Below are 27,652 nucleotides of genomic sequence, written 5' to 3'. Positions count from 1 at the left end.
CATCACAGCCAAGGGTTTGTTTGTGAATATAAATCTAACCAGCGGTGTTAAAAATTAAGATTGAGAGCTTTTATGGGAGGCCGCTGCTCTCAAAAGTCTACACCACACACACACACGTCACACACCGCACCCTGTGAATGTAACACACTGCACGTCCCGATCATGGGATACTTCATGTTCACAGGCTGTTTGTACTTTTGCAATTGTTCAAATTAGATTCTCGGTGTTCAATGTTGAAATTTGTGAGAGAGAAATTGAAGCGTGGGTGTGAATCAGGATACAGACACAACATCTGATGCTCATTTGCATTTAATCTCCATTTCTCTCCCTCAATTGGAGCGGTCCTCACCATAAGACCATCTCCAGCCAGCACACACACAAGTTTTCCAAAGCCAAATGAGAAAACAAGAGGATTGCAGGCAGAGAGTTTAAGATATTCACTAACAAGTAGAAGTAGATCCTAGTAGGTGACCTGTGTAGCAGCCCGGCTGTTCGCAGATGTCTCCCTCGTCTCTATTAGGATAGAATAGATATGCTTCATCTCTGCCCGTGTAGCCTTTCATCAGAAGTGGCTCTCCACGTCTCTCGTTATATAAATGTACCGCCGGCTCTGTGAGCGGGAGCCAGAATGTGAAGGTTCTGAGCTATGCAGGCGGCACAGGAGGCCTAAACTGGGAGGGCAGCTTTCAACACGCGCTTATCAGACATGGAGATCTCTGCCAGGTCCCACACACCTCACCAAATACACACCGAATATATACAATCCAATGCTAGGATGCTTGTAACGAGGGAACAGGCGAGCGAGTCTGGAACTACACACAAACAATGGAAAATCTGGGTTCCTACACTGAGAAAAATGACTGAGAGCAGCAGACTCCCATCTGTTCCACTTCACAAGCTCGGCAACACCCAACCATGACAAACTGTCACTTGCCTCGGTGGCTAGATGTTTCCATGGCAACTCATGGCGCGCAGGGCTGCAGAGAGTGGGTGAGGGGGGTCGAAAACGTCACAAATGCACTTCCCACAGCTGGAGTGGGTAATGACTCAAGCAGCGTTCACACCCCGAGAATCGAGAGAGAGAGAGAGAGGGAGCGAGAGAGAGAGAGAGAGAGGGGCGGAGGAAGTGAGGAAGAAAATGCAAAGGGAAGACAGGAAGTGCAGACGATGGGAGGATCGGCCGCGTGGGCGAGGAACCCACCCGGCGTCTTCAACCTCCATGCAATTACATTTTAATAATGCATATGAAGGGCGACATAAAGAGCTATCACACACTTCAGATACAGAACGCTGGCTGCTGGGAACCCACGCAAGATAGAAATAGAACCAGTGAGGCCTGGAGTGACAGAGGGGGGGAGGAGAGAGAGAGAGAGAGAGGAGGGGAGAGAGGAAATGTGAGGAGGGGAGGGAGGGGGAGAGAGGGGAGGAGAGGAGGAGAGGAGAGAGGGAAGCAGAGGAGCAGAGGAGAGGGGAGGAGGAGAGGAGAGAGGAGGTGAGGAGAGGTGAAGAGAGGAGGACATTTCCTTCTGTTTGAAATAAAGAAATAAACACACGCAAATCAAAATAAATGAGTAAATCATGTATTGATGTATTGTATAGATTATTATATGCAATCTTAAATTCTGTATGTTGAAGAGAAACATATTGTAGAACAGACGGGACCTAATTAACAACGCTGTGGCCGTAATGTAAAGAGGAGGTGGAGCAGATTGTAATTCAAAGCAATGAAGACGTATGAGATCATCTTCAGGGACAGTAAACGCATCAGAAACGCTCACACCGGTGCTCACAGCAGTTTGTGCTACTTCACAGTCATATTGTAATACAGTACAATAACATCTCAGGTGCTGCGGCGCCGTGCGATGAAAAATTGAGACATTTGCGTCCCAAAAGTGCAAAAAAAAAAAGTTTAAGTCAGCTTTTTATATTTCAACATTAAATTTAATTTGCGTGAAAAATGGAGAAGAATCCCAAACACATTTAGCTCCTTATTGACCGTGTGTGTGTGTGTGTGTGTGTGTGTGTGTGTGTGTGTGTGGTGTTCAGGGAAAAAATAAGAAACGGATCTAATGCTTGTACAAGGAGACACAAGCCACTTTACAAAAACACTCACCAGTGAACTCCAGACAAACAATCACACATCCTGCCATACCTCCCCCAAGACCCAACACAGATCAGATGAATAAAAGTAGATTTGTTTTTGGATCGATATCTGGAACTGTTATTACCGCAAAATAAACAAATGTATCAGAACTGTTTGCTTCATGCATCATTTGTTTGTTGATGGACATCGACAACTAAAAATGTGGCCGCAAACGTGTTTAATCTGGAACAACATCCTGCTCTGAGCTAAATTGTCGTCATAGCGATGTGGCATGGAAGGAATAGAACCAAACTATGTCTCCATCTGTATGTTGTTTAAAGAGAGACGCTGCTGACTAACAGACAGAGATGCCATCTGGCGACACATTTACACTTTCACTTCTGTATCAAAATCATAACGAGACACTTTTTCGAGGGACCTATGAACTGTAAATTCATATTTATATTTATTTATTTATATCAATTTGCAGTTGTTCAGTTTGGAAGTATGAAGTGTCTCCCTACTGACCAAACTCAATCACAGCAGCCCGGTCCTTTGTGACCGCTGTTTACAACAAAATCCTGCTGGAATCGAGCAGCTATGGGATGGATGTTTACATTCACACGCACGCTGTCGAGAGGAGAATGTAAATCCCCCGGGAGAGACTTACGAGTTGATGAAAACTGGGAGAGTAACACAGAAAGAGAAAAAGAGAGAGGCAGGAAACTATTTCCCGACTTGGCAGAGAACTTTGCAGAAGGGTCATTCCAGGATCAGACATTTACAACCACCTACAACTGATGAACCATAGCTTAGCAACCACAGCATAGCAACGCTTTAGACTGTGACTGTATATCTTGACGTTAACAGTGTGACATAAATTCTATACGAATAATAGTTGAGGGGAAATCTGAGGGACAGCTGTTGTTTTCTAATGTTGTCTTGGTCTCTACTGGTACGTTCAGAGACACAGAGCTACATTAGCAACCCAATGGCATCACTGTTGATCAAGCTCAGTGTCTTGAGCTGTTAGATGCTCGACTTTCTCTTCCAGTGTCGTATGTTAGTCTCATCACAGCTGCTGTGTGTTACAGGTAACACAGCTGAGGAAAACCTGTCCCGGTAACAATAACAGGGGAGTAATGGGTGATCATTCTTTGTTCCTTACTACAATGAAGGCCTTCACGTATAATAATAAGGGCTGAGATAATGAGGCTGTGGATGAGGCAGAGCTTTGTGTGTGAACCTACCTAGAATCCTGAGCTGTGTGATGGTGCCGTGCAGACCGTAGAACATCCAGAGCGGCCTGGAGTTATCCACGCACAGCTGCATCCCCGCGTTGACTCCGTTATGGCTCAGCGTGACGTCGCCCTCTGCGTTCACCACAAAACCCAAGATGTCCCCGCTTTGAAGAGGCGCCGCCACCCTGCACACCGCCCAGAATTCCTTGCGGTCAACCAGCGACTCCGGGTTGTAGGGCAGGTCGCTTGGCCTCAGGGTGGCCGGGTCGCATGAGGTCACGCCGTAGGAAAGAGCCCCGTGCCGCGCGGCGCCGGCCTTTAACACCTTCACAAAGACGTTCTCCGAGCTGCGCAATGGCCGACTGGTGAAAACCAGCGTCCTCTCATCGCCACGGTGATCCAGCCGCGCCACCGTCTGCTTATCCAGGGCGGTGACGTGGATACCGTGCACGGAGTGGAAATGCAGATCGCTGTCTAACTGCGTGGGGAGCAACGAGCACTGCTGGGAGTTTTGAGCGTTTTGGGGCACATGGCAAGAGAAGGAGGTTGAACTCAGGGGCTGGAGCTGCTCCTCTTCCTCCTCGTCATCTTCCTCCTGCTGCTGGAGGCTGAGGTCACACAGGCTGATGGAGAGGCGGGGGTCATCGCCGTTTCGCTGAATGGAGGCCCGGTGGGCGGCGGCGAAAGAGCGAGGACGCAGGCAATCCAGAGGGAGCATCTCACTGTCTGTGGGAGATCAAGCAGAGCGTTAGCCAATCAGAGAGGGAGATTTAGACTAAACTTTAAAGTCGGCCTTTACTTATAAGAAAGTAAATAGAGAAAAGGAAGTCGACAGATATGCACACGTCAATCAATACTAATCATACTGGATGTAGTCTGCTGCAGATCAGCTTTAAGCAACCGTGTCTGTGAGCGCTTCATCCATCATCTGCGTCGCCGCTATCAAACACCTGCTGCAGGCGTCTCTGTTTTAATAATTCTGTCTAACACACGCAGACAGACACACACACACACACACACACACACGAGCCTGTAGCCCCATAGATATGAGCAGATACATCAGCATTTACATGTTTCCAGAACATATCAGGGCTGTAAGTGGGGACGTAGCTGCAGGCCTCCAGCTCCATCACAGCAAAAGAGACATAACAGCTTCATGTTAGGCTGTCGCCGGAGCCGCTAACGGGCCGTAAAGCTGGGCTGTTTGAGGTCCGTGCCCAGTGCCACAGTCTAAAGTCATTACAGCTGTGCCACACGCCGCACTTGAACTGCACACGCTCCCCCCAGGATTAGGTTCCAACTCCGCTCTTCACGGGATTTTCTCGTACAGGCACCGAGACGTTTTTATGAGCCATTAAATTCAAAGTTTGGGATAGTTGAACTCCAGTCATTAAGGAACAGGCCACACCATCCCCTCTGTGTGTGTGTCTGTGCAGTCATTAGAGTAGATAAGGGAGTCTGGACGGCCATTTTAGTGATTTTTATTCGGTTTTGTTTTTATTTAATGCATTTTCAACCGTTTCTAGTTTAATTTTTTTCCCCCCCAATTCTTTTTTATTATTTTACGAGAAAAGAAGCGGCTCCCAAACGACAAAAACAGCATAAAAGTCACCGTGACGAGCGGCAAATCTTTAAAAAACAATTAGGTGATGACGGTCGGGAGCAGAAGTGCGACTCCTCATCGACGAGCTGTCACATCTCAAAGGCCCGTCGCTCGCCCTGGCACTTTTCCAGCACAGCAACACTTTAACTTTCATTCCTATTAATGAAATACCTTTGTTGTCTTTCTTCACGGGTGATGATAACCTTTTGTATCGACACAAAGCGTCTAAGTAGCGCTCGCTTAAACGCTACAATCTTTGATCTTCATGTAAACAAAAGCCGCAGATAGGAACATGGAACTTTCTCTGGATAACAAGCGTGTAATCTTCCTGCTGGAGTTTGAGTGAAGCCGTATGTGCCTGGTAATGGTGGCACAAGTGTTATTCCAGACGCAGCGGCTTCCTCCCTGTCGTTCCGTCCTCGCCTGCTCCCCCGCTCACACCTCCTCTGTCACACCTGAGGAGAGGGAGTCTCTCTCTTTGCACGTTCATGTCATCTTCTCCCTCGTCTCCTCTGGGTGCTCGGGTCAAGAGCTGTTACTGTGTATGTGTGTGTGTGTGTGTCTGTAAAGCCCCTCGGAGAGATTGGATGTGATACACGTCTATACAAATCAACTCTATTTGATTTGACTTGACAGATGTATATGAAAACAAAGCTGTGAGACGAGTCAACATGCCGTCCAGCACCAAGGTCTGAATTGGTAATATTGGTTCAAATCATTCATCCAAGGAAGCCACACCTTTATTTTTTCATTATGATCATGTGAAGAACTCCCTATGCTCACTACTAAGCAAAGAATTATGCGTGTGGATTTATGATTTAATAGGATTGGAGCTCTAATTAATCATATTCTACCTCATGTGTCTGACTTCCTGTCCTGTCATTCAACAGGAAATGTCTCCGTGCTGTGCAACACAACTCTATCTTTATCAGCTCTGCTAATTTAGAACTGAAGCCCCATGGGATCTCTGCTGCCCCCCCTCCTTTAAAGAACCACATGCTGCTCTATCCAGGCGTGCAGTCGTTACAAACAGACCTGCATCATCGCACGCTTGGGGACAGGCTGCCAAATTTAACACGGCCCTCTAACATGCGGGCTAAAATTAGCCCGATTGGACATTTGAGAAGAGCGTGGAGGGGACAGGACGAGGGGATGATGGACGTGATGGCTAAACTGTGCGGCTCTCAGCCTCATCCCGCTTTGGGCTTCCCCTATGGGGAGCGGGGAGGAGAGGGACGGAGCCACAGAGGAGGGGAGGGGGGGGGACAGTTTGGAGGAAGGGCGCACCTCATCACCCGCCTCTTTATCGCACAAAGACAGCACATCTCCGGCCAGCAGCTGATAAACCGCTTGACCTTAATTACTTCCTCAGTCAAGAGTGTCCACAACCGAGCATGAGGCTCTTATTATTAGCAGCCTTATCGTCTTCAAGGCAAAGTTAGCCGACGACGACGATGGGACACAAAAGATCATTTCTGTTCCAGTGATTTCTCTTTCTGACAACGGAGCGGCAATCAAAACAAGCCGAGGGGGGGGAACGACATTAATGCTCTAATGATGCGTTCACATCTCGCAGAAATATTTCGAAAGACGTAAGAAAGATGAGACGAAGCAAACGCAGGCATGAGCCCAGACAAACACACATGACCTTCCTGCTCAGATCCTCTGAAGAGTCAAGGGTACAACTACACAAGTAAAAATATAAAGACACACACACACATATCAGTTTGAGAAACACAATACAGTGTTTTTATGGCGCGTGTCCTCACAAGATAGTGTTTATGTGTGTGGGTGTGTGTATCAACATTCACTGCATGTTTGCATGCAAGGACATATAACATACACACACAAACACACACACACACACAGGACACAGCAGGTTCACGTCCAGGCAGTTGTGTATCTCATTAATCATTCATCCTGCAAACAATCTATTTGTCCACTTCTGGGGTGTAAGCAATATAAAAAAGTTTTTTATCACAGCTGACACTGAGCCAGATGGAGTAACTGTTGGTTTAGAGCTGGTTTGTCTCTCTCTCACACACACACACACACACACACTTTCACACAGGGCGCTTTGTGTTCCCCTGCTCGCTCATTAAAATGTCAGTCACACACAGACAGGTGCAGGCTCGTCTTTTGTCATCTGAAGATCGTTTGAAGCAATTATATTACAAATTATGCCCGGCATCTGCAGGAAACTCTCCGTTGCCAAGGGATACACACCTTTTTCGAGTTTCCTGTTTTTTAATGGCTTCATTTGGCAACACACTGCCTGTTTTACAATAGGTTATACTGACCATTATGGTGATTATATTCTACTTTGAAATTTTAATGTCTTTGAAGCTGAGTAGCAGAGACTAATCACTTCTTCTTCTCAGTCGTGGCAGAAAACAATACAGACTTGATTAAGTACGAGGCTGAAATTGCCCTTGTAGAATTAAGTGGTCATTGTGTTATTGAACTGCTCCAGCGACTCCGGTCTCTGGAGGAAAGCAGCATTTCAATTTCTAAAAAAAAAGGAGGCAGACCGGGCCGACACAGCGAGCTGAGAGAGAAATCTGAAATTAGACGATCGTTAGGAAAGAATTTCTGGGCGACGTGGAGGCAAACACACACACACACACACACACACACACACACACACACACACCAACAGAAACTCAACCTGTAGCGTACACGGTTCACAGTGCAGAGTGGAGGAAGAGATGTCGTTTATTTTGCGGTTTGCTTAATCAAACACATTGAAACCGCCACAGAGCGTCTGGTCAAACCAGTTGCTGCAGTGTGAGATGTGTGTGATGTGAAGCGAGGCGCGAGGAGGATGTCCGGGATCTGGTTAGCAAACATGGCATCCGATTTCCCTCTGCAAACACACTCCCATCATCACACTGTGAGTATCGTGGTTATAAAGGCTTAACCAAAACAAACACCTCACCCTGTAGTGTCACATGCGTGCCTTGCTTCTGTATTAGTCGATGTATTTTTATCTTTTCAATTCACTTTAGTATTTTTATGTACGCAGCTTTTTTTAGTCTTGAACGGCGCTCAGTCACACAACGGCCTGGAACTGAATAGACGGGGAGAGTTCGCTTCATTCCTTGGCCCAATGGAACAGGATTAGGGGGCTTTTGGGGGTTTGAGTGTAGCTGCGACCTCTACACAAGGTCAGCCGCGGCAATTGTGTGTGTGTGCGTGTGTGTTTGGGGATTTGCCCTAAGCGCGCATGCCTATGGGGGCCTATCCAGGGCGTCTGTCTAGAATGAGTGAGTGAAGTCATCTGTCATGAAAGGAAGAGTGAGGGAGGGGAGAGGGTGTGTATGTGTGTGTGTGTGTGTGTGTGTGTGTGTGTGTGTGTGTCCCAAAAAGGAGAGACAGGGTGGCTTTCGCTTATCAAGTAGAAAAAAGAATGGGCTCCAGGGAAAACCTGTGCGGATGAGCTTTTAAGGAGTGGTATCCCAGTCAAGATAGCAGCCTGGATATACTGTGTGTGTGTCTGTGTGTGTGTGTGTGTGTGTGTGTGTGTGAGTGTGTCTGAGTGTGAAGGGGGAGGAGCTAACGGGCTCAAAGATGTGGATGTGTGGGAGAAGCCCAACAGTTTGAATGGAGTCTGAGTCTCTGAGATGCCACGAGCGGCGGATTCAACATTTTCAGCGTTTGTGAGAGATGAAGAGCGACCCACTGGTCTGGTCTCCTGCCAGATGTTTGACTTTTGGATCATGATCATGGATAGAAGGTCACAAATGGCAGCTGGCAAAACCACACACAGTTAAAAGCCTCTTCAGATTTAAATATCTGAGGTTTTTAGATTCACAAAACAACACGGATGTTTGGTAATGGATTATTTTTGGAGAAGATATGAATCTAAATGAATCCTCAGTAAAACTCCAAAACTGACAGCCGATAGTTGTTGTACTCCACTAAATGTGTGTAATGAAGTTCCCATTGCCCTATTTGTCATTTGAAAGATTTGAAAAAATGTGTTGAATTACTTTAATCAAAATAATGAAATTATGGTTGAAATCAAAGAATACTGACGTCCCTGAATAAGAATTGACCAAAGATTTACACCCTAATGTAGCTCTAACATCTTTGCTTTTTTATCCATAATCTCTCTGACACTGGAATACCTTCTTCCCTGGGAGTCTTAATCTGATCTCAAACATATTACTCCAATTATAGATTCATCTCAATGTTTGCTCAGAGAGATACGGGGAGCACCTCTGTGTGTGGGAGCGCTCGTTCACAGCTGCACCGGGGCCAGGCCGTGGTCATCTGAAAGTTATTAGCCTCCTCTCTGACGGCTTCCCCCACGGACGCCCCGGCTCTCCCAGATCCAAACCTGACAGGCTCCATTACGATTCCTATTTTGATTTCTCCGCAAATCTGCTCAATTCCATCTGGGCCGATTAAATCCCAGCTGAGGCACTGTCGTCCCGTCCGCTGGCATTTATTTTTGCTTCACCAAATCAAATAAATTCCACGTGTTGAGATCACATGAAACGGAGCTCTTGTGAATACATGAAGTGTAAAGCCCAGTGTGTGTGTGCTGGCAGATGTTTGGTCAAATGACACTCCTCCACTATTTTACTCCCCACTTTCTTCCCACATTCCAGTCTGACTCCCTGACAGGGTGAGACACAAACAGAAAAATCAAGATATTTGCTCATTTTAGCAGTAAATTATCAACTATTTAATTAGCAATGAAGCCCAAAGAGTCAGTGGATTCTTAAACAATGTGATTTACATTTAGGTCTAAACTTTGGTTTAGCCTTCATAGGGTTAAACTTGGGGGGACAGAGTAAAGTACTTTAAAACAAAACAGGATAACCAACTAGGGAAAATAGGAAAGAAGCCCAGTGTGTGAGACCCCCAGGGGCCCCAGAACGCTGGCTCATCTTCACCTGATTAACTGCAGAGACGTTTACAATGACTACAACTGAAGTACAATATCTACTGAAACGTGAGGGGACGGCCCACGTAATCAAGAAACCTGCTCCAGTTTGATTATAGGTTACAATCCTGTAGGAGTTCTGGTATTTGTGTCATTTTTAATGAACAATACAAATAATATATGATCAAGGTAATCCATAATGTAAAAAGTTTGCGCTCATAAATGTTGGCAGCAGTGGTGAGGGGGGTTTGAGGTCCACAGGGGCCCCATAGCAGATTTTAGCCCCGGGACCTCCTCGGTTGCCAGTCCGGCCCTGAACTTAAACAGTAATTATACTTGAGAAAGGGGGCTGGGTGGTTGTTATCTCAAACTAAATGTTAAGAAGTTAAGTGAAGATAACACCGCTCTCATCAGTGTTGTGTTCCTCTCCTGTGGTCATCTTCATGTCGTGTTTATATATTTTTTGTCTCAGCCTCTCCTGCTGTGCGATGATCCCACGTAATTGGTCCATGGTGTGTGTTGAAGACGGTGAATTCAGCTTGTCTGTCTGTTTTGTCTCTGAGGTCACCTGAGGCTACCGCCCGAGGTCTCTTCAGTCCTCCGCATCCGGCCAATAGCAAATCACCCAGAATCCCCCACAGGCCCCACTGCAGGCCAACTTACTGTACTGAACTTAGGCAAACTTTCACTCTCCACTGTATAGTCCACTTTTGGACATTAAGCACTGCTGTCCCAATTTCCAGCGAGGCTTATTATAACTTATACGTTTCAACAAATGAGCCCATAGTGAATAAAAGCACCAACTACTATTATGCACTACAGAGACAGAAGGGAAAATGGGCTAAAGAAGAAGAGGAATGACCTCAGAATTTCATCCATCCATCCTCTAGTATACCCACACTTATCCTGTGCGAGGTTGTGGGGGTGGGGAACCTATAGTTTATGCTTGCAAAAGTTCCAATTCCCTGAAGGCTTCATTTCTGTAGGAATATGGCGATATTGTTGTAAATTGATCCTATAACCTAACCCCTAACCTCAACCATAACCTCAAAAATGTATAAAACATCAGTATTGGTACGATTTATGGACTTACAGGATGGTTCTTCTTCTGTAGTGGTTACAGGCTAAAATGACATCATGAGCTAAGCATTGTCCACAGAGGGAGAAATCCCCCCTCGCCTCTGGCACCATCTTTGTTGAGCCTTTGCCACGGTGGGCGGAAAATATGTAGCACTCTGGACAGGTTGTCATGCTATCACATGGCACACAACACACACACACAGACAGGAATTCACACTCACATTCACACCTATGGGCAACATAGGTTTCAAATTCACCTGCATGTCTTGAGACAGAGGGACGAAGCCATAGGATCTGGATCAGTATCCCACACGGACACACAGGGTAGATCATGTAAACCCCAAACCTTCATGCTGTGAGGGGATTACTGTTGTTTGTCCAGTTTCAGAAACACTTATTTATGAACCAGTGAATGTCTGCTTTATTGGTATGAGTCATGTCTTTGCCAACCTGAAGCAGTTTGTGACCCACCTTTGTTACACAGCTGCTGGGCTTGGGAGGAGGTTTGTGATTGGCTGAATGCTGAGATGCATGGAATGTCTTTAGGAAGCATCAGTGTCCAACATGGCAGGAAGAAAGTGTGAAGCTATTGGGAAAGTGACCTATGGTACCTAAACATGGAGAAGGTTACAGACAAGAATTCTTACCCAAAAAAGGATTCAACCGGGCCTAAATGATCCTTTGACCTGAACATTTGGTTTCAGGCTTCAGTGATTTCCCAAATAGGGGAACTTGGGACATAACCCAAATCTTAAAGGGACTTTAATCAGCTTTAAATGTCCAATGGTTTAAATGGGATCCATTTTCAGATGATGTATTAGTGTGATCAGCATAATCAGAGGGAATGTAAGAAGGAAGGAGAGACAGAACAAGAGAGGAAAAGGGAGCAACGTGCTGCAGTATGATTCATGATTTTGGTCTAATTCTGCCAAAAGAGTTCAGCTCAAGGAAATTACTAAATGTTTACAATATGGAGACATTTAGCATCTCTCTTTGCCTTTCTCCTTCTCCCTCTGCTGTTTGCCTTTGGCTGGAAGCTGACTTTTGACAGATGACTTTGTACAATGTTATTACCATGCTGAATTTCCAGTTTATTGCTTTAGGAGGATTTGGCCGTAAGCACCAGACCAGAAATTGAACACATTAGTACTGAATCTGTTTCCCTCAGGATGGAGCCTTCGGGCCTATCGCATGTCTTCATCAATCAAAATTAACAGACATGATGTTTTGCTTTGCTCCCTAATTAAGTATAAAGCTCTACCACACCTACACGTTTTGGTAAACAGTCGTTTGTCCTGAAAGATGTGGCGTATGTACAAAACTAACTCCTAACTCTTACTCCTGAAGATAAGACGTGCATGTGCATGTGTGAGTGCATATTACTTTGTTTATATTCAGCCGAGTACGAAGTGTCTGATTGAATTTTGCAGATAGGTTGGACGTGGGTCAAAGAAGAGTTGATTAGATCTGCATCGGGTTCCAAATACAATATTTTCCTAAGCCAATGTGAGATAAGGAATTCGTTGACATTTTTGCGTATTTCTCAAAAACAATGACACCAATTTTATTGAACCAAATCCAAGCATCTGTATCCTATGAGTGACTATCGGCAGGTGCAATTCAGGACAGATTCAGGTATTGATCTTAATCTGGTGGATGAATATAGATGTTTTTGGCAGGTGAGGTACATCAACAAATATGATTGTGAACCTATGTGCTTCAGCAGGATAAAACAAACACAGATACAGATCCAGAAGAAGGAAAAATAAATAAAATGGACAAAGAATACCACAAATATGCACAATAGATCATCTGTATACATCTGGGCCCACTTTCCTGAAAGCATCTCAGAGTTAAGATGATCGCATACTTCATCCAAAGTGCCTGTCAGAGTGTTGGATGGTTGTGGAAACCCCCTTTCCAAAAACACGGAGATTCCATTGTGCAAAGATTAAGAAAGTATACAAAGACACAGAATTCCCCTCCTGACCGATCGGTGCAGGTTAGATGGGATGAAGCTCATAGATACACAACGGTACAATAGTAAGAGGTTTGGTAAAGGCATGAAGTGAATGCAGTCGATGCTTTTAAAACAGTCACCGAGCCATTTTTACCTCTGTTGTTTTTAAACTGGAAGCACTAGGCTGAACCTGAGCCGTACAGTTATCCACTTACGTAAGGCTGCACCTATCAGAGCGCTTTATTCACGTATCAAAACCCTGTATAACTCCACATAATACCTATGTTGACAAGTGGAACAATAAGTGAGATCTGTAGCCAGCGAGTGTGAATGTGCGTGTAGGCGCACAGTGTGAACTCAGACGAAAATAGACACAAAGAAAGGAAAGCACAGCACACAATCATGTTCAGGCGAACCGACATGTTTGTGCAGAACAGACCTTTTCAGTATTTCTACACTATCGCTCCATCTGTTGATATAATGAGTGAGTCAAAGCCCAAGGATTCCTTTACTACTATCAGACGTTTTCAACTCGACAGCGCGTTCAGATGAGATTGGGCGTTTTACATGCTGAACCCAGAGGAAGCGTGCACCTTTCAAACACGACACCGTTCTAACTCCAACTGCCTTACAAAAGCTGTGAAAAAGCATCAAAACATTCCGTTAAGCGAGAGAAAATGTATCAATGGCGATTGATGATCATGTTGAGTATGTTTCTCAGTGAATATAAGAAACATTTAAGGGCTTCATATCAGTATAACTGTGTTGCCTTCAGTGGTTTATACAGTCAGTCAGGATAAATAAGCAATCTGAAGACGTCACTCTGGGCTCCAGGGCCCTGTGATGGGCATTTGTCACTATTTGTACATTATTTCATTCATCAACTCGTAACAAAAACAAACATGACTTGGATCTCAAAGACTGCACTGACTGCACAATCCTTCTGCCCTATAGGAACAAAAACCGTTTGACTTTGTCTCTTGAGGAGGTAGAGGTAGCGACGGCAGACAGAGTGTGTGTGTGTGTGTGTGTGCGAGCCTGAAAGCAAACAGCAGATGGTTTTCCTCACTAGGATGTTTTATAGGTCTAATGTAATGCTAAGCCACGCACAGAGATGATTGATGTCAACACCCTCCTCTTAATCACCTGAGAGCTACGTATAGCCTCCTGACAGTCTGGCAGCCATTTTGGATTCCTCTCTAATGACTACAGAGACAGGTTGCAGATGATGTTAGCTGATGCCAGTCTCACGGATCACTACCATTCTGTCAGTGATTAAGTGTCTCATCTAGCCCTGGTAAACAAACTCTGAGTAGAGCATCTTGCATCCATCAAAAGATGCCTTTACTGGCTGTGCATATCTAACTTGGAAGAAATCCATCATACCTGTAGGAGCGGTGGAGGCTGTGTGGTCTCTCAGGATCGGTCCCGTAAACAAACAAACTGTCCAGACTACAGCCAGACACGTGGGACAGGAGCTCAGTCGTTTCCACATTACTTATTTATAGTGTTCCTATACATTCATGTTACATCAGGGAAATGTAAGAAAAACACTTTCAATTATTATTTGTGACCTCCTGCTGCCGTCTGAGGGAGGAGAGTGGAGGAATATTCCCAATATGAACATGGAGCAGCTCCCTGATGAACATATGACATTTAACTTGTCACAGCTCATGGCAAACGCTTCCATGCAAACTATTGATTAGAGTTAAATTCCTTGATCACGGCTTATAAGCTCCACACACACACATACACACTCTATGTGCTTGTGTGTAAGAGTACAGTGTCTGTGTTTCCACCACCATTATTCCCGGGAGCTCACAGATTTGCAGTGAGGGCTGTTTATGGGCTGCAAGTAGAAGTGGGCTTCACCGACGACAAGGCTGCTAGGTGCAACGCTTTAGGTGCAGCGCAGCAGTAAACACTGAGGGAAAACAGCACCTCAAAGGGCCTTAAAGGGACAGTACCCCTTTTAAGGTCCACCTCTGACAGTGTGACTCTTACATGATGATGTAAATATGCAATGGAAGTAAAGGACAAGTAGTTCAGGACCTTTTAGTGTGAGCTTTGCAGTTTTGACACGTTCAAGTGTCACAAATTTACATTTAGCTCTTGAAGTATCTGAGCGCGTGTTCCTTGTTATATAGTTTATGTAAACTGTTTTGCAGACAAAATCAGTGCAAATGCATTATAGCTTGATTATGTGACGAATGCTTTGGAACCATATTCTGCTGGCGTTACATAATACACTCGAGTAAAGCTTTTGTCCGTCCCTGCAAAGGCTAATGCGTCGTGCCACGTATGCTTAACAGGACTGCATGTTCTTTACAAAACACAAGCAGGGCACTTTACTCTGCAGTGATACTGTAGCTGCACGAGGAGCACATGTGCAGTGATGTAACGGATCTTTCTTAAATTGCATGTGCAGCATTGTTGGTCTGGACAACCCCCGAGGGCTCAGTTTGATTTCAGCAGATTAATTTAGCCTCCTCGCTTACGCAATGCCATCTCAGCTTTCAAGCGCTCTGACTGATCTCAGGATCACCTTTGACTCCTTGCATGGGTGGCTAGCTACTGAACGGCGCTCCCTCCATGTCGGCTTGGAGAGGAAACGACACTGTGCTTGAACAAATCTTTAAACATCAGAATGAGGCCTATTAGCAGGAAAGCTAAGTGGGAGACAGCGGCGGCGTGGAGATAGCAGCAGATTGATGCTTTGAAGAATTCCTTAATAGAGCGTGTAAGGCAGGAGGAGATCAAACAGACAGCGTGGCATGAGAATCCTGCAGAGCATGCGTTTGATGTGGATTATCCACTGCTAAAAAAAGACAACATACCTATGACGGCAGCTCTGCTAAAATGGATCACTTTCACAGTAGGTCACCTCTATTAGATGACAACCTTTCCAAAACATCGGCTTAGACAATCACTCAATTCAGAACGTGTTTATCTACAGAAGCACTCCGGCAAAAGGAAACAAACCTGCGAAACCTGCAAGGGATTTATCAACACAATAAGACAAAACGGCAAAAATAATCAAAACACACACACACACACACACACACACACACACACACACACACACATTACATTACACGTTACATTTACTTTACAGATTTTCTATGGAAACAGTTTCATAATGGGGTTTGGTGACAACGATCAAAAGATAATTATATAGTTTATTTACATCTAGAAAGCCAAAACAATGGGCTCGGTGGGGCTAAAATCCTTTTCCGTTTAATTCATCAAATTCACCCTGACACATCACAGCCATTTGATATCATCTTAATATTTAATAAATCTCCGTTATTGCAGATTTATCATAATAGCAGTAATTAATGACGCCTGTGCTGTCATTAGTCCAGGCTCACTCTGCACTCAGGTGACGCCATGGAAACGTGTGACAATTACACTAATGTACCGTGATGACATGCGACCAGGCACACTTCTATAATGAATCCATGAATTATTAAATCTGATTACTGAGCTCTGGGCCTCCGTGAGTCTGAGAGGCATCGGCTGCTCTGGCAGGTTCAGCTCGGTGATGAGGTCATGACACCAGAGGGTAAATATTTTTAGGGGAGCAGGAAATCTGTTATCGCCGCTCATAACTTTCATTTTGTCAAAATACGGAACACAAAACTCCTAACACATTATTATCTCCTCTCCAAATTATTTCCTCTCGTATTTATTTTCATTTGCACATTCGACATTTATCTCAAAAGTCAAATCAAGGTCACCCAGCCGAGCCGCTGTCTGCTCTCTCCCGAGCTTATTCACAGCAGCACGCTCCATTTGTCTGCTGTAAGAAAACAACTGCTGCAGACCTGTAATTCCCACCTGGACAGATTGTGTGATAAAGAGCTTTGCCCAACAGGTGTAATTTGGCCGAATTTATCAGCTGTTGTAGCGTTAACGCCAGACCACAGTGTAAGCATCATTAAGTATAAGAATGCAGCCTTCTGTGAGAGGGAAAATAAGCCCATGTGCCGGTTCACAACACCAGACTTTGATATTCCGGGGACTAAGTGTTTGCTGAACTGCAGCCAACTGCCGAGACAATCCCGAGCCTTTGAGATATACCATGCTCTTGACTGCTGACGTTCTCAGGCTATACGGGAAAGCTGATAGCGAGGTGACTCTTTAGCCGGCGGCGAGTCAAGACGACATTTAAGGCTTCAATGCGGGGGGATAAGCGGCATCGACGTGTGAAACCAAGGGATCGATGTGACAAAACGACAACGTAGGGCCGCAGAACGACAACAGAGAGCCACAGCTTTAACAAGAATGAAACTTTAATTGAACTCAGCTGTCTAAACGTAATCATATCCAGTAGAACAACCACAGCGTTCTATTCTTACCATAAGGTTTAGTGGACATTCTATTGATCCGCATTACATCATAAATCTGTTGAGTGCATACAAGAGAGAACCAATGTTTTCCAGTGCGTTCCTCTGAAATGGTTTCAGTAATGTGACATTCCCACCTACGGGCAGTTCAGCTTCCATTTCACCTTGCCTGCACGTTTTCTTTTTTGTTTTTTATTCGGGGAGGTGGGAGGAAGGCAGAGCACCTGCAGGAAACCCACGCACACACGGCTGGAACATGCAAACTCCACACAGAAAAGCCCCCAGTGGGATTTGAACCCGGGACCTTCTCGTTGTGAGGCATCGACAAGCACTTAAAAAGGAAAGTGTACAGCATGTTCAGTGTCAGCCAGTGGGCGGGGTGCAGGTTGTGTGTGAGATTGGTTTGATTCCACAACCGCACAGTGGTTCATGCGGTTGTGTAAACCGGCAACTGATGATTTCTTTGAATTTGATTAATAAACAAATGGATCTATTGCTTGATTTGCATTTAGTCCCTTCCTCAGATTTTGAGAAGCTTTACTGAATAACACTTCCTAATAATTAACACTATATTGACCATGATGAGCAGAGTGGTGTGTTGTTGTTGCCCCTTCTTTGCCTGTCTTAACGGTGATGTCATCTCCACCAGCAGAGATACGGCAATGATGTCATCAAACAACAATGTCACATTTATACATGAGTATATTATAGATTTCAGAATAGTATGAACCTTCTGGATCACCTCTCGTTCATCTTTGGCTCTTCCCATTCTTACTTATGCTGATACGAGTATTAAGCAGCTTTGTAGAAGTGATTTTGTTGGCGTCAATGTTAAGATTAATGGCGATAACAATTTTATTATTGTTGCTGCTGTTAATGATGCTTTGGTGGTAAAGACGGTTCTGTATTTTTGTGTTGTCTTTTTGGAATTACTAGTTATTTAATTGCTCTTTTCTTGTTTTGGACACATCTTGGTTCTGGCTCTGTTCCACCTGCCTCCTATTGAAAGCAGAGGAAAGACAAATTGGACGGTTAAGAACGGACATGAAGGCAAACTGTGGCTGGGTTCAGCGTGTGAGTATCTCTCGGGGGGGAGTGGTGGCGGCGATCACTTGTGTCGCCAGAAGAAGCAGTCAGTCTTGGACCCGGAGAGTGAGACATTCCTCTGGCTGGGACGGGGGACAGACGCCTCAGACGTGTCGTTACCTTACATCATCCCTCCTCTCTCCCCTGTCCTCTGGTGGACGGCGCACACGGCCCTTGTCGGGGAACAAGTAGCTGCGTGCTGGTCACCACCACGGGGCCAGTGAACCCTAGATAGTCGCACTCTGGCGCTGGATACCGAGCAGCCCATCACGAGATAGCACACGACTCGCTGTCAACCAGCACCACCAGAAATGAGGTTAAATGGCCCTATCTACCACACAATATGGGAGCCTCTTCTATTTTTATTAATGGTGCTGACAGCCTCTATTCTCTGGAGAGAGGCCGTGCAATTCTTGGAAATGGTTATAAATACATGCCGAGGTGTCGTGAAGGATTCCTGTTGATCTATTTTACATAGTTTAGGTGTGTTTAATAAATGTGTTTCCAGCTGCACTCCAAACATTCTGCACAGAAGTCGGTGGAGCGGAAAAACAAACCAAGGACCTGTTTGCTCTTAATTTCTTTGATCTCATGCCGCTTTGAACACGATGAACTTGTTAGAATGGGTTTCAGACATTTTCTAATTCCCCTTTTGGGAAATTCTTTTGATACTAATGACCGTGATATCTATGCAATCTACCGCCATCTTTTTCCACTGAGCCATTAGGGTGGGTGTGGGAAACATCACCTTCAAACTATGATACAACAATCAGCTGCCAAACCTTTTACGCATGAAAAACCCCTGGAATATTCAATTTAAACCCAGACATTCAGCATTTCCCAGAGCAAATGTCACTCACCGAGCAGCTGGACCCCTCTGGTGAGGCCGTAGACGTCTATGAGAGCCCAGAGAGGCTCGGAGACGAGCACCCCGCTGAAGAACAGCATGGGGCTGGAGTCGTTGATTCGGTAGAACACGCGGCCCTTCTTATCCACCCAGAAGGAGATGACGCTCCCCTCATTCGAGAGCTCCTCCGGCAGGGCCTTGGCCCAGAAGCCGCTCTGAGACACCAGGTCGGGGCAGGCGTACTTGGGTAAGGTGTCCGGGTTGATCCTGGACGGATCCTTGGACGTGAAGCCGAGACGCAGAGCGCCGCTCCAGCAGCACTGCTTCTTAGTGATCTGGAGGAGAACAGGGCCTTCATTAATCAAGACAATGAGTGTGTCAACATGTGGAGCAATGGGTGGAATCTTTACATTTAATTAGAGGTTTCTTCCCTGATGAAGTATGAGCTACACTCTATCAGTGTTAAACAAACTAAGCTTGTGCACCTTGGTATGTTTATCACCTGCAAGCCATTTTTGTCTTATTTCGAGCCTCGATTTAGTTTGCATTCAGCGCACAAAGATAAGATAAGAGTAATCCTCACATGGCAACGCTTGCCCTGCTCTCTCACATTCGAGACATAGATGGCCTGATAGGTGGAGTGGAAACTTGTTCTAAGCTGCTGCTTTGGCCCACACAGGAGCAGAGGAGAAAATGATGGAAATCATAACAGGGGAGGAAAAGAGGAGGGATGAAGAGCAAGAGAAGAAGAAGGAACACTGAGCGAATATAAAAGGGGTCAGGGAGGAATCAGAGGGAGACATGGAGACGAGTCCACAACTGCTTCGTGCCCTGAATCCATACGGTGTGATGTGATGAAGTACAACATGCACTCACATTTCAATGTGAGCACAGTGGAGCAAGAAGTGAAGCTTTAAGAAGAATCCATCACCGTATTTAATCGCAACGGATCCAATAACCGTTTAAGAGATTTCACTTTGTGCCAAAATGTTGAGATGACAAAACGACATCATCATCATCATCTTCATCATCATCATCGTCGCCCCTTCAGCCCGAGCCGCTACAGTGACTCAAATCTATATTTCTGAGATGTAACTGCAGCCTGTGAGAGTCTGTGTTTTCTCTCGCTGCTTGTTTCATGTTTTCATCTTTTTCAGTTGTCAGCAGGTGCCACTGATCAGTATTGCCATGGAAACAGCGCTCTTAGATCAGGCTGAGGGCAGGGTGACTAATTTTTCACCCTTATATTTGTCAGTTTGTTTTGAAAGCGAGCGTGCATTTTGATGAATCTCAGAGTTATTTAGTTATTTTCTGAGGAGTTCAATTATTAAATGTATTTCAAGTATTTCTTTTTTTATATCTTTTATAAAAGTGTTATTTTTGCTCATTCTAGTGCAGAGATTCATTCTGTTCTGTTCTAAGAGACCGGCACTCAAGTCTAGAAACTGAAATAAGTTTAAAATGATGTGTAAATGTGTGTAAATGTGTGTAAATGTGTGTAAATGTTTTACAGTAATGTGAAAATCGACCCATAATGCTAATTTCAAGCTTGAAAAAAATCACAAGTACAGAGTAAAATCTGCACTTCCAATGATTTAAGACTTATTTACCTTCAGCCGAACCTGCTCGTAAACAGCGATGGGCCTGTTGCTGAAGGTGATGGCGTTGCAGAAGCTGGCTTGTCTCTTGACGGTCCTCTGGGACATGTCCATGACGATCTGAGAGCCTTTGGTGCTGGGGTGGAACAGCAGAGGGAAGGAGGACAAGCTGCTGCACGGCTGGAGGGGCAGGAGGCGCTTGGGTTTGTGGCGACATCGGTGAGATGTGGCGGGAAAAGGCCCATTCAGGGAATCTGGGAGCAGGAAACCAGAGTGGATAAGATGGAATGTTGTTGTGGCCAGACTGGGCCACCTGATGAAGGGTTGATGACATTAGGGAGCAGAAAGTACACACAATGTTGACACGATTTCAAATTAGATGAGATAGTGGAGCTTCTCTGTGTCAAAGCAGGTTTAGTTTAATGAGATATACTGACATGTAGGTCTAGTTAAGTTTCTGGAGACTCATATCTTGTGTTTAAGTTAACTGGCATTCCACAGACTTTTGCCAAATGGGGCAGATCACACAGCTCGGCTGGTGTTTGGTGAGGTGTTGACTCAGAGGCGTTCACACATTACGACCGCCGGTTTTCACAGATGACGACCGGAAAGCCAGCCTCTCACCGCCTCCTCCTGAAACCTGCAAAATCCCATCAGCATCGCCTCACTGTAAGACCTTTCCCCCTCTTTCATATCCGGCTCGTCTTTTGCATGAGCTCCCATCGGGCTGTCGGCAGCTCCGGTCTCAAATTTCAGTTCGTCAGGTTCATGATACAAATCTGCCTGATGAAATCTTTGCCGTTCCAAAGGAGGCGGAGGCGTGGGTCTCGACCGCAGTCACACTAGACAACATTCCATCCCAGACCTGGAGAGCCTGATTGGATCCAGTTGGCCAAGTCAGGAAATGAGGCAAAGGATCCTGTAGTGTGAGCTCGGCTGAAGAAGCCATTGACAGTATTTGTAGTAGTCACTATAAAGTTACAAGTAAGTATTGGAGTGAGACAGATCATAGATGTGAGCTACTATGAGACACAGAGCAGCTCTAATAGATCATTAGTGAAGCTGAACCTGACCTTTGGATGGATTACAGGTTTCCTAAACGTAACGCTTGGCTGTTATAAATATATTAGGGTCTAAAGCAAAAGACCAGAAAAGCCTGTCTGCATTATGAAGATCAAAGCTGATGCTGTGCAGACTAAAGAAACGTCCAAATGGAGCTTTGACTGACATTCACTGTGCTCCAGTTGTTCAGAGGAAGTGGCGAAAATAACAGCGAAGCCACATGAGAACATCTGACTCACAATGTGTATGGGAGTTTTTAGCTTTTTTCCCATGGGAACGTGTGAATCACGTCTGCTCCCCTTGGCTGGAACTCACAATACGGCCAAATATCTAATTTCACAACACATCTTTTGTTTTAGGTTGATAAGGGAATTTGCTCAAAGCCATTAACGGTGCTGCTTTCACACACACGCACACACACAAATAGACACACACACTCCTTGAACTCTCCTTTCCCCCTTTGTGTTTTCCCATTTTTCTTTAAAGTGCAGAGCCAAGGTCACTGTGCCGTCGATCAAGATAACCTGAGGTATTTGGTCCCACGCACACAAAGCAGGAATATTAAGACATGAATCTTGTTTTTGCTCTGTGTTTGAATGGTATAACTCTCTCCCTCCACAGCAACACCATCAAACCTGTGCAGAGTTTCCAGCCCTGGAAGACAAATAAATAGTTTGGATCCGATGAACAGCTGTATATTTACACTCCTAAATGTGGAGGATCAGAGCTGCCAGTGTGTGTGTGCGTGTGTGTGAATGTGTGTGTGAGAGAGAGAAAAGTAGGGTACACATGCCCTTGCTGAAAGGCGGCTATTCTGGGTCTTATGAGTGACCTCAGCGGGTGAAAAGCTTTATAGAGACAAATCAATTAAGGCGGGATTGGAAATCATGTGGTCGGGTCTATTTTGATGATACGGCTTCGTGCGGCGGACAGAGAGATATCCGTCCGGCGCGGTTTACTGAAGCGAAACTAGAAAACTGCACATGAAATATTCTCGGCGAGGAATCTCTTTCACATATTTCCACATCGGCATGTCCCACTGTCAAAACACACTCTGATAAGCTCTGCCAAGGCCTTCTGGGCTCGGGAAAATTACAGCTTATTTGTTTGAAGCCCCGAGATGCTCTGGCCACTGCAGAACAATGCCGAATTGTGCTCCGTGCACAACAGCGCGTTAAAATGGAGTCCGAACTAATCCTTCAGACATATTGCATCCATGATGTCATATCACACGCAATGTCTAAGGGGAAACACAACAGGAGTGTATTGTGCTTGCATCAATGAGAGGCTTGAGTACAGTGAGAGACGCCTGGGAACAGAATCGCCTCATCATGGGGCTTAGAGGCAAAACTGGGACTGGGTTGTTTACGTGTGGAGGTTATGTAACTCCACACACATACATGTCTATTTCATTGGACATTAGCTGCATTAACTGTTCAATTTGTGTATTTCTGGACTATAATCGTTGAAATGGAATGGTTGAATGTTGAACCAGACACTTGATTGGAATCCACAAGTTTGACTCTGTGTTGCTGGTGTAGCTGAGAACGGTTTGGTCGCTCATCCAAGTGTCTTCCGGGGAATTGTAGGAAAGTGCCGGTGCTTAGATTCACACCTGTCCATCCATCCAGTCTGCAGCTGGCCACCAAACCACCGTCTCACTCTCTGCTATCTAAGCTTCACTGGAGCCAAAGATTGGGATTTCATGTTCCTTCATGTTTCTTCCTTTCTCTCTTTCTCGCTCTTCCTTTCTCTGGTAAACCTCAGGATTGCGTTAAGTCCAAGAGAACGACACGCCTACCCACCAATCAGTGGACATTCAGTCGTCTGTGATCTTTGCGTTTGTTCCCCTGCCGTTCCTTTCTCTTTGCCGCTTGATTAGGATGTTAGTGGTGATTGCAGCAGGTTACGGTTTGGCCTCAATGTCCTCACTTTCATAAATGGAACATTTGGAGGACGTCCTCTAGACTAGACGGCCGTGCAGCAGTGATCCTGAAGCATCTAATAAGGGAATCCACATACTCCTTTCCTTCTCAGTATATTCCTAAGTCATTTGTTGTGTTAAACGTGTCTCCAGTTAGCTACAGCAGCTTAAATTTGGATTTGGTTTACAGTGTTCATCATGAGAGAACAGAACATGGAAGACTAAAGTATATCAACTGCAAACAAATCCAACTAAATATCTAAATACGTGGAGGAATAGACATTTTTTTTGATTTGCACCGGCAGAGTGGCTGCTTTCAGCCAACAGGCCCGATGATGCAGTGACTGTCGACGCGTGTTAACAAAGTCACGCAACCTGACAGAGAGCGTCGAGGTAAACGGTGAGCAGAGCCCGGCCGTGATGAAGAGCGTCGCCGTGACGAATGTCAGGACAGAGCGTTAAGGAAGGATAATGTTCCTTAATGCAGCGCCGCACACAATGCCACTGCTTTTTTCTGCCATTAATTGGAATGGACAAACAGTGTGTAGACAAAGAGGGGCCCTGGCCAGCGTCACCTGGCCTCCTGCGCCTCCTCGCTCCCCCGGGCCCACAGAGGCTTCAGCAGAGGCTTCAGCAGAGGCTCTAATGTGGCGTGACGTTACTATTCAGCCTCCCTGGCCCTGTTTAGAGGCTGTAGCATCCTAGAGACCCACAGGGCGAATGTGTGTGTGTGTGTGTGTGTGTGTGTGTGTGTGTGTGTGCTTTTGTTTTTGTTTTTTTGCGCTGGCAACATGTCATTGCTTGTGCAGTTTCAATAAAAGGTAAACACCAGCGATTCTCATGAAGTTACTCTCATAATGTTTGAAAACATCTTCCGGGAATCGTTACTGTGCACCATCAACTGTTACTTTTACAGTTTTGGTAACAGGTGATGAATTATTATGACAAGCATGCAGCTTTAATAGCCCACATTTTCAATATAACAACATGCAGACACCACAAGCTGCTTCCTTCACTCACTGCTGTATTGGCGTCTGGCCTGATGGGACGCTCATGAAGTTTGATGGAGAGATTTTGTTGTTCTGTGCTGTATTGTCCAATGGTTCATGTGTGAATTTGTGATGAACAGAACACAACACAACACAACAAAGGCCTCAATGTGTTGATTCATTGATGTTATTTTTAATTTGAGTTTGATTTGTATTTTTTTTATTGGATTTACAGGATTACTGAAGTTAACATACTCTGAAATATGACAACCTTTCAATCCATAACTGATCAATAACCTTTATACAATTGTGCAAATTTCCATTACAGAGTTATTACGTCATTTGTTAAGGGAAAAATACAGGTGATTGGTCGTTACTCTACTCTCATTTACCCTTCCTTTGATTGGCCGGAGGGGGCGCTATACCAGTTGGATTGGCCAGAGGAGGAGCTTTTGCAGGGGTTTGTTTATTGTTTTGCATGATCACATTACAAAACTAAAACTTCAGCTCAGAGTTTTGAACGATGAGGTCAGAGCCAACTTATACAACATAAGGAACTCAATGGAAACCTGTAAGCGTCCAATACCAAAGTAATCATTCACTAAACAGAGGCAACACTCAGAAGAGAGCGCCCCCTATCGTACACAAGCTTAACGGACTGCCACACATACAACTCCTCAAACAAAAGATTTATATATAAAGCATTTAGCAGTAAGTTGCCAAGAATGAACTCAAACCGTTCAAATTCAACCTGATAACAAGAATAACAATTAAGGGAGCAACAATCTGCTTTACTTTACTGTCATTATCAATTGGAACATAAAGTGAATGATATTAAAAACGCAACTGATTCCGCTTAGTAACTATAACTATCTTTGCAAATTAATGATATGGAAATAATGACTTTAAATCCAATAATCAATGAAAAATCCAGTCACCGTTGAATCTTATTGTTTATATAAAAACCTCCCACATATGTGAAATAAACAAACGCACCTGTTAATGAAGCACAAACCTGCTCGTCCTTCTGCAAACACTAAAGGACGCAACGTGTTGGACAAAAGCGCAACTCTGGCCAAGTTAGTTCGGCTGGAGAGAGAAACTTGCATCTGTGGGACTTTTCCTCCAGCAGCAGGGAGCAGAATCCCTGCTTCAGTCAGGATTCCCTTTATTCAGTATCGATCAAGCAATTAGTCGATCAATTCTTAACAACACAGCAACTTTTATTTCTAATTTACACCAACATTGCGCCTGTATTCCATCTATTTCATCTCTAAACGCGTCTAACTTCCTCCAGTCATCCTCCATTCTGACAGATTACCGGTTGATCCATAGGATAAACGGACGCTCTTACCGTAGAAGGTGTTCCTGGTGATCTGACCTCCCATGGCTGGATGCAGGTGCGTTCACCTCTTCCGATGAGATCCGCAACCGACGATCAACATTCAGCTGCGCCTCCCCGGAGGCGACATGACACGGACGCGGCCGCGATCAACCCAAAAGTCTCCGCTGCGTGTCGGTCGGCGGATCGTGGCGGCACAGAGGCTGATCGAAATGGGCTGAGAGCAGGCGGGCGGGCGGGCGGGCGGTGCAGGCGGGCAGCCCACGGATCCACGCAGCGCCCCTCCACTCCGCACACGGATCACGCTGGAAATTAACATAAAAGGTGCTGGGGGCGGAGATTCGCGCAGGGGGGCGGGGCTTCGTGCTGGAGCGTCTGGAAAGAAGAGGAGACCCCCCTCTCATCCCCTCTCCCCCCGTCTATACATCAGCATCAGAGGCGGAATGTAAATGTGTGCGTTTGCTGTCGTGACAGAGGTTGATTGATAAGTTCTGAGCCATAACTGTGGTGTTTTTGTCCCTATAGACCGCTTCAGTCACACGGTTCTATTGAGTTGTAGGAGATACACACACACACACAAGGTGAAGGTGCAGTGATTATGCACTTGTTTGCTTATATTAAGGAGTGAGTTCAGGACCAGTCAGATTTAAGGCTTAAGCTGGAACCTATTAGGCCTGTGATGGGATGGCGATGCCGTTGCCGAGGCTTCCACTTGTTGACAGATGCGTGTTGACTCATGATGTGTTTATGTTGAAACAATGAGACTGGATCAGATCCAGGTGGGAGCTTTATGTGGCAGGCACAGAACTTTCCTATCTTCCTTTTTGGGAGATTTCCAGCTTTTACTCCCCTTCATTACAACTGGTAATATTTGACTTTCTCCTCCAGTGAATTTGTCAGCTTACTCTGCAGATTAACATTTAAATGTAAGACATAAAATCATGACTATAATACAAACATCTTAGTCTCTTCCTTCTCTCCTTATTCTGGCTTATCTCTCTATGTAAGACATTATTTCTTTCTTTCCTCCATTCATCTGATAACAGGAAATTGCCTGAATTGGTGGAAATACGAGGGTTTTCATCCAACAGTGAAATTAAACTGTACACCTCACGGCTCACGGCGAGGAGGCTGAGCACCGATCACTATCATATTAACACAGGCAGGGTGGGGAACTTCATAAGGGACTCTCGTGTCTGTTTGTTGTTTTCTTTAAAGGTTCCTTTCCGGACTCACCCTGTCCTGAGTCCTGACCCTATCCCAGGCCACTGTATAGCTTTGTATCATAACTCCTACTGGATTCTAGTCTTATTCTGTTTCTCCAATCTCTAATATAAAGTTTTGCCTACTTTTCCATTCATATCATGCAGCCTAGATGTGCTTTAGATCAGGAAATTGATAGATTTGAGTCTGTAACGCTAAGATTTAACAACAAACTTTGCCTCATTTTGGTGCTGTAGGTCCATAAATGAGGGTGCAGGGAGGCAAACACCATTTCTACTGCTGGCTCCATTTGTAAATCTGCAAATGAGTGAATGAATCTGCCTTCAAGCACCCATCTGGAGGTATGAGGGAATGAATGAGACCAAGCGTC

At 45.1% G+C, this 27,652-nt stretch overlaps 1 protein-coding gene across 1 annotated transcript in view; it reads right to left on the bottom strand.

The window, feature by feature from the left end:
- The window catches only part of LOC142991673 (E3 ubiquitin-protein ligase NEURL1-like), a 30,617-nt gene extending 4,334 nt beyond the window's left edge, over positions 1-26,283 (bottom strand). The window contains exons 1-4 of the mRNA XM_076141768.1: positions 26,071-26,283; positions 20,754-20,995; positions 19,157-19,478; positions 3,334-4,050 (exon numbers count right to left, since the gene is read on the bottom strand). Coding sequence (XP_075997883.1) covers positions 3,334-4,050; positions 19,157-19,478; positions 20,754-20,995; positions 26,071-26,104 — 1,315 coding nt within the window. The 5' untranslated portion in view covers positions 26,105-26,283. The remainder of the gene's footprint in view (positions 1-3,333; positions 4,051-19,156; positions 19,479-20,753; positions 20,996-26,070) is intronic.
- Positions 26,284-27,652: the final 1,369 nt, after the last annotated feature.

Source organism: Genypterus blacodes, unplaced genomic scaffold, assembly GCF_046128005.1.
Source record: "Genypterus blacodes isolate CSIRO-AG114 ecotype Tasmania unplaced genomic scaffold, CSIRO-AGI_Gbla_v1 ptg000020l_1, whole genome shotgun sequence".
Lineage (NCBI taxonomy): Eukaryota > Metazoa > Chordata > Actinopteri > Ophidiiformes > Ophidiidae > Genypterus > Genypterus blacodes.
The sequence above is the reverse complement of the archived record's forward strand: the minus strand, read 5'-3'. Positions and strand labels throughout refer to the sequence as shown.